A 7,910-nucleotide genomic window follows, 5' to 3' on the forward strand; every position below is an offset into this window, starting at 1 on the left:
AAATGAACAAAGCTCCACAGCCCACAGGCCCCCCACCCGCCCCATCCCCTGGACTCCCACAGGTAATTAGGAAGGAATTAGCCGAGACTGGGGTGGGGGTGGGGGAGATCAGGCAGCCGGTCAGGAACAGGTTCCAAACCCTCTGGATTTTCCCACCCCCATCTGTGTCAGGGCAAAGTGCAGTTTTCTGCTGCCAGATTGAGACAGGGCTCCTGGCTGTTCCCAGGGGCTGTCATGGAGAGGGGATATGTGGACTGCTGAGGCTCTTGCCCCAGATCTGCCCCCCTTACTTCACCAGCTTGGGTTTCTGCCCCACCCGGGTTTTCCCTCTTGCTGAACTCTGGTCTCCCCCTTCAGCCAGCGTTTCCCCCGGGGCAGACAGCACCGGTGGTGTTCAGTACGCCACAAGCGACACAAATGAACACGCCTTCTCAGTCCCGTCAGGTGAGGGGCTGTGGGGATGGGAGTAGGGGGCCTGGGTGGGAGCTGTGGAAAGCTTAAGCCAGCTTGGGCCTGGATGGAAGCTCTGGAGGGCCTGTACCTGCCCCAATTTCCTGACGGTTGCTCTGTATTCTTTCATGCGACTCTGCACTTTGCACTGGTGATTACTTACGGCCCTTTGGGGAGTATGTAGTTGATGGGGGTGACATTACTAGGGGTGCTGGTGCCATCAGAATTGGGGGCAGTACTTTGGGCCCTGCTGCCAGCTCCTTTCCTACTTCCTCCTTTTACTGGGAGGCTGCCATTGCTCCATTCCCCTTCCCTTCTTTCTCTTTGGACTATGGCAAGATAAACACTCCAGCTGCTGCTTGCCTTTCTGTGTTCCCTAAATTCTTCCTCACTAAGTGGGAGGATTCCTGTCCTACTTCCTCCCCCCCCTCCCCCATCACCTTGGGGGTAATGCTCTTCTTTCCTGTCCCCATGTGCTCTCAGGGAGGATTCAGGTCTCTGCAGGTAATACCCCTTTGCTAATTCTGGACCTTCTCCTGGTCTCACCCTTATTCTCTGTCCTAGTCCGGGGCTAGGCCTAGGGACTGGAGGCTTCAGGGTGGGAACTTGTTTGCTGTCTAGGTTTTCAGTCTGCGACTGACGGATGCATGTTAGGGGCTAAATCTTTCACTGTATACCTGGCAACTGGGTGACCTTTGCATGCTAGTTAGTTCCTCAGTACTTCAGGGTGGAGCAGTGCATGCTGGGAGTATGTTGTCCTAAAAGGCTTTTAGTTAGGCATAATGCATCTGGGGGTTAGGAAGCCTCTGCAGAAGGGTAGCCTCGGTGGAGGTGACATGAGTATGCATGGCAGTGAGGGAGTAAATACACAGGGTGCAAAGTGTATACCTCAGTGTGGAAGGCATGTGTAGGTACAAGAAGGTCACTTACCATCATTTGGTGAAGCGGGTGTTGGAAGGATTGGGCCCCATGCTCCATAGCCCTAGTACTTCTCTCCAGACTAGAGACACTGCTGAGTGGCCCTTCCTAATGTCAACTGCCTTCCCCCCTCTTGACAGCACTTCTACCCTAGCCGGGCCCAGCCCCCGAGCAGTGCAGCTTCCCGAGTGCAGAGTGCAGCCCCCGCCCGCCCTGGCCCAGCTGCCCATGTCTACCCTGCTGGATCCCAAGTAATGATGATCCCTTCCCAGATCTCCTACTCAGCCTCCCAGGGGGCCTACTACATCCCTGGACAGGTGAGGCTGGAGGCTGGGGGCTGGAAGCCACAGAATCTTGTACTCCAACCCTCATCTCCCCAATCCTGACCCTCCAATCCCATCTCTTCTCCATAGGGTAGGACTTCTTTCTGGTCACTGCCCAGAGTTGGCTTGTCCTATCTTTTTGTTTTAATGGCTTGTCCTATCTTGCCCTACATTCTCTTTGTAGTCTGATATGATACTCAGCTTCCTCAACTCCTTCTCTCCCCCTCCTCCTCTCCCTTCCCCCTCACCAGGGGCGTTCCACATATGTTGTTCCGACACAGCAGTATCCTGTGCAGCCTGGAGCCCCAAGTTTCTATCCGGGTGCAAGCCCTACAGAGTTTGGGACCTATGGTAAGCAGGGGAGGGGGAATCAGGTGAGAGTTGAGTACAAGGGACATCTAAACTCACTAATTCCTAATACCCTTTCTAGGCTTGTCTCTTGGTCTAAAAATGATAGGGCTAGTAGGTTGTAGGGATATGTGTGGGTGGTGGGGAATTTTATCCTATTTCTGTGAGTTGGAGTCCTCCCCATCGCAAGGAATATTGAATCAGGCACCAGTTTGAGGGCCTGTAAGTAAACATTTCCTGTGATACTCATTCCATGGGTGCAGGGAGCCATGGATTTGGGAGGTTTTTGTGGCTGTTTTTCATTTATATTCTTGGAGAGGATTAGTCTGTTCTTTATGGTAGTGGTTTCCAGAGTTTTTTGATCATCTATCAGGAAAAATTTTGATTAGGTACCTCTAATGTTATGGTTTTGTTTATATATTTGCATAATTTAAACAAATAATACTTAGGTTGCTTGTGAAAAACAAGTGGAGATTATGGATGAGATTAAAGAATGTATCCCACTTTGGAGACCATTGCTTCTAAGGAATTAATTTTTCCTCATCCTGGGCCTGGTTCATAATTTTACTTTTTATTTCCTTGCTCCTGAGCAAAGGGCTGGAGACTGGAACTGGACTCATGTTGAGTGGATAGGGTTGGCAAATCTTTTTCTCATTCCCAGCCAAAGACCTGATTCTGTTTCAGGTTAAGTAGTTGCTGCTCCCTCAGAGTATATGTGTATGTGGTCCCTGGGGTGGGGTACATACAGCATGTTACCAAGTGGAAGAAGGACAGACAGAATCGTGGTGGCTGGTGTATGATGGGGGACGAGTCCCTGCCTATAAGGGGTGTGTGTGCCAGTGTCAGGAATTCTTGTAAACGCAGCTCAGACTGGTTCCCCAGCTTTGATAGACACCTAATTCCCTTGGGGAGGAAGGTGGGGCAGGGCAAGGGGCCGGCTGTGGGTGATGAGAAGTTCTGGGGTTGGGAGGTACTCAAACAGGCATCTGTGTATGGTTGTGCCCTGACGCTGCCACCATTCTTCCTTTCCCTGTGTCGTCTCCCCCCTCTCCCGCCAAGCTGGCACCTACTACCCAGCCCAGGGTGTGCAGCAGTTTCCCACTGGTGTGGCCCCCGCCCCGGTTTTGATGAACCAGCCACCCCAGATTGCTCCCAAGAGGGAGCGGAAAACGGTGAGTAGCAACAAGGGGCTCTCGGACATGTTGGAAAGGGAGAATCAAGGTCAGGCGCATTGTGGGTCAGGGAGCAGGAAGTTGAGGAAGGAGATCTTCAGTTGAAATGGGCAAAGAATGGGGATCTGTGAAGTGCTCGTGTTTTTTTGTATGTTGCTAAGATTACTTTAGAAGAAGCTCTTGGGAAGACTAAAGTGGCTGGTGGGGAAATTCCTGAGAGACCTGGGTTCTGGGGTCCATAAGATCATGTTTGGTTTTAGGTTTCTGGTGGCTTGCTTTAGAAATGGTTGGTTTTCTGTGGCCCCACCCCCACCCCCTAGTCCTGGAAGCTCTTGAGGCCTCCGCCTCTGCTCAATCCTCAAGCCCTGGGCGTGGTGCCCAGAATAGGGTGCCAGGGCTGGGGAAGCCGCTGAGTCACCCTGGCTCCACCCACTGGATCTGGGCCCTGCCCCCAGAGATCAGGCCGGCTAGCCACAAGTGAGCCGAATGGGTCCTAGATGGGGGTCCTGGGCCCCAGGGTGTGCAGCCACTGCCTTGGGGACTATTGGGGCAGGGATGAGGGAGGGAGGGGCATTGTGATGTACAGGGCTGCTCTGTGAGGTCAAGGGTCTCAGGGGTGGGGACCAGGGCAGGGACTACAAGAGCAGCCGGATGGGTTGACAGTAGAACTCATAGGGTTTCCGGCACCCGCCCACCTGTTCCCAGTGGGAGGGTGGAGGGTTGGCCTGGAGTCTTAGGTGTGGGGCAGGGTAGAGAGGTGGGCTCCTCCTGCCTTCCACTGATCCTGTAGCTTTTTTTCCTCAGATCCGAATTCGAGATCCAAACCAAGGAGGGAAGGATATCACGGAGGAAATCATGTCTGGGGCCCGAACCGCCTCCACACCCACTCCTCCCCAGGTATTGTCTGCTAAGAAACACCGTGGCTGGGATGGCTATTCTGCTCTGGACTCCCAAGTCCGGTGGTCTTTTCCTTCAGCTAAGGGATTTATTTCCCTGCTTCCTGGATTGCTAGGTAGAGCTAAAGTAGAAATGGCTCTAGTAAAGAGGGCTGTGGGCCTCTTTAGGGCAAAGTTGGTAACATTTTGTGTCCTGCAGACGGGAGTCGGCCTGGAGCCTCAAGCTAATGGGGAGACTCCCCAGGTTGCTGTTGTTGTCCGGCCAGGTGTGTAAGCATGTGGAGCAGAGCTTTTACGGGGAAAAGGAGTGCGACAGTTTAAAATGCCAAGGAGGTGTAGAAAATAAAATAAAATGACGAGGAGTTGGGGTGGTAGAATGAACCAGGTGCCAGAGAAGAATGACTTGTTTCAGGTAGTGGAGTTTGAGAGTGGGTTGGGTTTTGGGTGAAAAGAGAAAAGGCTTAGGTGGGAGAAGACTGGGGGAAGGGAGCATTAGGTTGGGAATGCCTTGGCTGGGAGGCGGAGGTGGAGGAACAACAGAGAAAGACTTGCCTTTAATTACTCATTCTTCCTGTGGTGCAGATGACCGGTCACAGGGAGCAATCATTGGGGGCCGGCCGGGGCTGCCTGGCACAGAGCATAGCCCTTCCGAATCGCAGCCTTCATCACCTTCTCCGACCCCATCACCACCCCCAATCTTGGAACCAGGATCTGAGCCTAATCTTGCAGTCCTCTCTATTCCTGGGGACACTATGACAACGGGGATAATACAAATGTCTGTAGAAGAATCATCCCCCATGCCCCGTGAAACTGGGGAGCCATATTGTCTCTCTCCAGAACCCACTCCCCTCGCTGAACCTATACTGGAAGTAGAAGTGACACTTAGCAAACCAATTCCGGAATCTGAGTTCTCTTCCAGTCCTCTCCAGGTTTCCATCCCCCTGGCATCTCCCAAGGTGGAAATTCTTCCTGAGCCTAATGGCACCGTCCCATCTGAGGATCTAGAACCAGAGCTAGAGTCCTCAAACCCAGAACTTTCCCCTGTCCTTCCTCCCGCTTGTTCCTCTGAATCCCCCATGCCTATTGCTCCAACTGCCCAACCTGAGGAACTGCTCAATGGAGCCCCCTCACCACCAGCTGCGGACTTGAGCCCAGTCAGTGAGCCAAAGGAGCAGGCCAAGGAGGTTCTAGCACCAGTGGTTCCCCGCACCATCCTCTCTGCCACTCCAGCTATGGCTCCTCCCGTGACTTCCCCTGCTCCAGAGGAGGAAATGGAGGAGGAGGAGGAGGAAGAGGAGGAGGAAGAAGAAGAACCTGGAGAAGCTGAGAGTGAGAAGGGAGGAGAGGAACTGCTTCCCCCAGAGAGTACCCCTGTTCCAGCCCACCTGTCCCAGAATTTGGAGGCAGCAGCAGCCACCCAAGGTAAGATGTGGCTGGATGGTGGAGGTGGGTTAAGCCTGGAGGGTGTGATTCTTTCTGTTGATCTCCCATTTGTGCTGTTATGTCTGGGTCAGAAGCTCTGTGATGGAAACTAAGAACTAGATTAAGGAATTTAAGAGAGGGTGTGATGGAAAGAGGAAATGTTACACAGTGACTGCTTCCCCCCCCCCTTTTTTTTACATATCAATAGATATAGTGATTATTCACCAAACACAGTGCTACTCAGAAATAAGTAATTTATCTTTTCACATAAGCATTTGTGTTGAATCTCAAAGTTTCTGTGTACATGGAGGAAACGAGTGTTTGTTACAGAGTACACACCAAGTAGTGCCTATAAAATTATGAACAATATGAACTATTCTATTGTAAAGAAAACCCATGACTACATGGAGGGCCGAGAAAGGCAGAAAGAGAGATTATGACAGGGTATTAGGAAAATATTGGATGTGGCAAAAAGTAGGTTTAGAGTTGCTGGTATGGAAAATAGTACATTAATAATAATAATAATATTAATAATACAGGGGCACTTCTTAAGTTATTCCCATTCCTTCTCCCCCCCCCCCCATAATTTAGAGTTGCTGGTATGGAAAATAGTACATTAATAATAATAATAATATTAATAATACAGGGGCACTTCTTAAGTTATTCCCATTCCTTCTCCCCCCCCCCCAATTCAGTGGCAGTATCTGTGCCAAAGAGGAGACGGAAAATTAAGGAGCTCAATAAGAAGGAAGCTGTAGGAGACCTTCTGGATGCCTTCAAGGAGGTAAGGAAGCAGATAGTAGCAGAGGGCAGAGTTTGGGTATGGAACAGTGGCTGAACTGCAACCAAATGGAATGTCCCCGTGGTTGCAGGCAAACCCAGGAGAACCGGAGGTGGAAAATCAGCCTTCTGTAGGCAACAACCCCTGTCCAGAGCCTGAGAGCAGCAGTGCGCCCACACGACCTGAGGAACCAGATGAGACCTGGGACTCAAAAGAAGACAAAATCCACAATGCTGAGAATATCCAACCTGGGGAACAGAAATATGAATATAAGTCAGGTATGCTGAAGGAAGGGTTGAGAGGGCTGAGTACTCTTATCAGGACCCCAGGAGACAGTATGGTTGGTTCATCTGTGTTCCTTACAGATCAGTGGAAGCCTCTAAACCTTGAGGAGAAAAAGCGTTATGACCGTGAGTTCCTGCTTGGCTTTCAGTTCATCTTTGCCAGTATGCAGAAGCCGGAGGGACTGCCTCATATCAGTGATGTGGTATTGGACAAGGTTGGTGGGCTTGAGGGGAAGCTAAGTTTGTACTGCCTGGCTGGCTGGATGGAGAGGAGCCCGAGGTCCTGAAAGAGTAGTCAGTGGCCCTAGCCTGTTTCTGATACCTTCTCTGTTCTTTTCACAGGCCAATAAAACACCACTGCGGCCACTGGATCCTGCCAGACTTCAAGGCATAAATTGTGGCCCAGACTTTACTCCATCCTTTGCCAACCTTGGCCGACCAACCCTCAGCAGCCGTGGGCCCCCAAGGGGTGGGCCAGGTGGGGAGCTGCCCCGAGGGCCGGTGAGTGGGACTAGCTAGATGGGCAATTGGGCAAGGGGATTGGGGATGTGTGGCCTTCTGTATCTCATTGAGGAATGAGAAGTTTGCCCTGAAGATGTGTGGTAGTGGTGTCAGGTTGTGCTGAGTACTGTATCTTCTCTTGTCCTCATCCCTTGCTTAGCAGGCTGGTCTGGGACCCCGGCGCTCTCAGCAGGGCCCCCGAAAGGAGCCACGCAAGATCATTGCTACAGTATTAATGACCGAAGATATAAAACTGAACAAAGCAGAGAAGGCCTGGAAACCCAGCAGCAAGCGGACAGCAGCTGATAAGGACCGAGGGGAAGAGGATGCTGATGGCAGCAAAACCCAGGTACTGGCAAGTCCTTTGTTTGGTCTCTATTCTTTCTCTTTAGGGTTTGCTGAGCCAACTTTGCTTATTTTGCTCCTGTCCATCCTATCCCTAGCCTCTTTATTCTCATACCCTTTTCCATCCCTCCCAGTGGCCTCTGAGGACCTCACTGGATCCTATTCCCTCTCCCACCAGGACCTGTTCCGCAGGGTGCGTGCCATTCTGAATAAGCTGACACCCCAGATGTTCCAGCAGTTGATGAAGCAAGTGACGCAGCTGGCCATCGACACTGAGGAGCGCCTGAAAGGGGTCATTGACCTCATCTTTGAGAAGGCCATTTCAGAGCCCAACTTCTCTGTGGCCTATGCCAACATGTGCCGCTGCCTCATGGCGGTTAGTTTCCACTGTTTTCTAAATCGTGGTCTGGCCTCCCACTTCTTGAGTCCAGCTTCTTGGTTCTCCTCCAGTCTGTGCTGTTGATGGCAGC

At 51.6% G+C, this 7,910-nt stretch overlaps 1 protein-coding gene and 1 long non-coding RNA gene across 4 annotated transcripts in view; one reads left to right on the top strand and one right to left on the bottom strand.

Annotated features, from left to right (window-relative positions):
• LOC107184641 overlaps window positions 1-1,502 on the bottom strand; it is a 13,264-nt gene extending 11,762 nt beyond the window's left edge. The window contains exon 1 of the long non-coding RNA XR_001515544.1: window positions 1,287-1,502. This is a non-coding gene — a long non-coding RNA (uncharacterized LOC107184641). The remainder of the gene's footprint in view (window positions 1-1,286) is intronic.
• EIF4G1 (eukaryotic translation initiation factor 4 gamma 1) overlaps window positions 3-7,910 on the top strand; it is a 38,981-nt gene continuing 31,073 nt past the window's right edge. Inside the window, exons 1-15 of one of the 3 annotated variants that reach the window (XM_006773628.2) lie at window positions 3-62; window positions 358-444; window positions 934-954; window positions 1,509-1,685; window positions 1,943-2,042; window positions 3,099-3,211; window positions 4,016-4,108; window positions 4,307-4,373; window positions 4,690-5,529; window positions 6,225-6,313; window positions 6,402-6,588; window positions 6,676-6,809; window positions 6,937-7,095; window positions 7,259-7,444; window positions 7,619-7,816. In XM_006773628.2, coding sequence (XP_006773691.1) covers window positions 3-62; window positions 358-444; window positions 934-954; window positions 1,509-1,685; window positions 1,943-2,042; window positions 3,099-3,211; window positions 4,016-4,108; window positions 4,307-4,373; window positions 4,690-5,529; window positions 6,225-6,313; window positions 6,402-6,588; window positions 6,676-6,809; window positions 6,937-7,095; window positions 7,259-7,444; window positions 7,619-7,816 — 2,511 coding nt within the window. Of the gene's footprint in view, window positions 63-357; window positions 445-933; window positions 955-1,508; window positions 1,686-1,942; window positions 2,043-3,098; window positions 3,212-4,015; window positions 4,109-4,306; window positions 4,374-4,689; window positions 5,530-6,224; window positions 6,314-6,401; window positions 6,589-6,675; window positions 6,810-6,936; window positions 7,096-7,255; window positions 7,445-7,618; window positions 7,817-7,910 lie in introns of all 3 variants that reach the window. The other 2 variants (XM_006773629.2, XM_006773630.2) reach the window with 2 other exon arrangements.

Source organism: Myotis davidii, unplaced genomic scaffold, assembly GCF_000327345.1.
Source record: "Myotis davidii unplaced genomic scaffold, ASM32734v1 scaffold27, whole genome shotgun sequence".
In the NCBI taxonomy this organism is placed as follows: Eukaryota; Metazoa; Chordata; class Mammalia; order Chiroptera; family Vespertilionidae; genus Myotis; species Myotis davidii.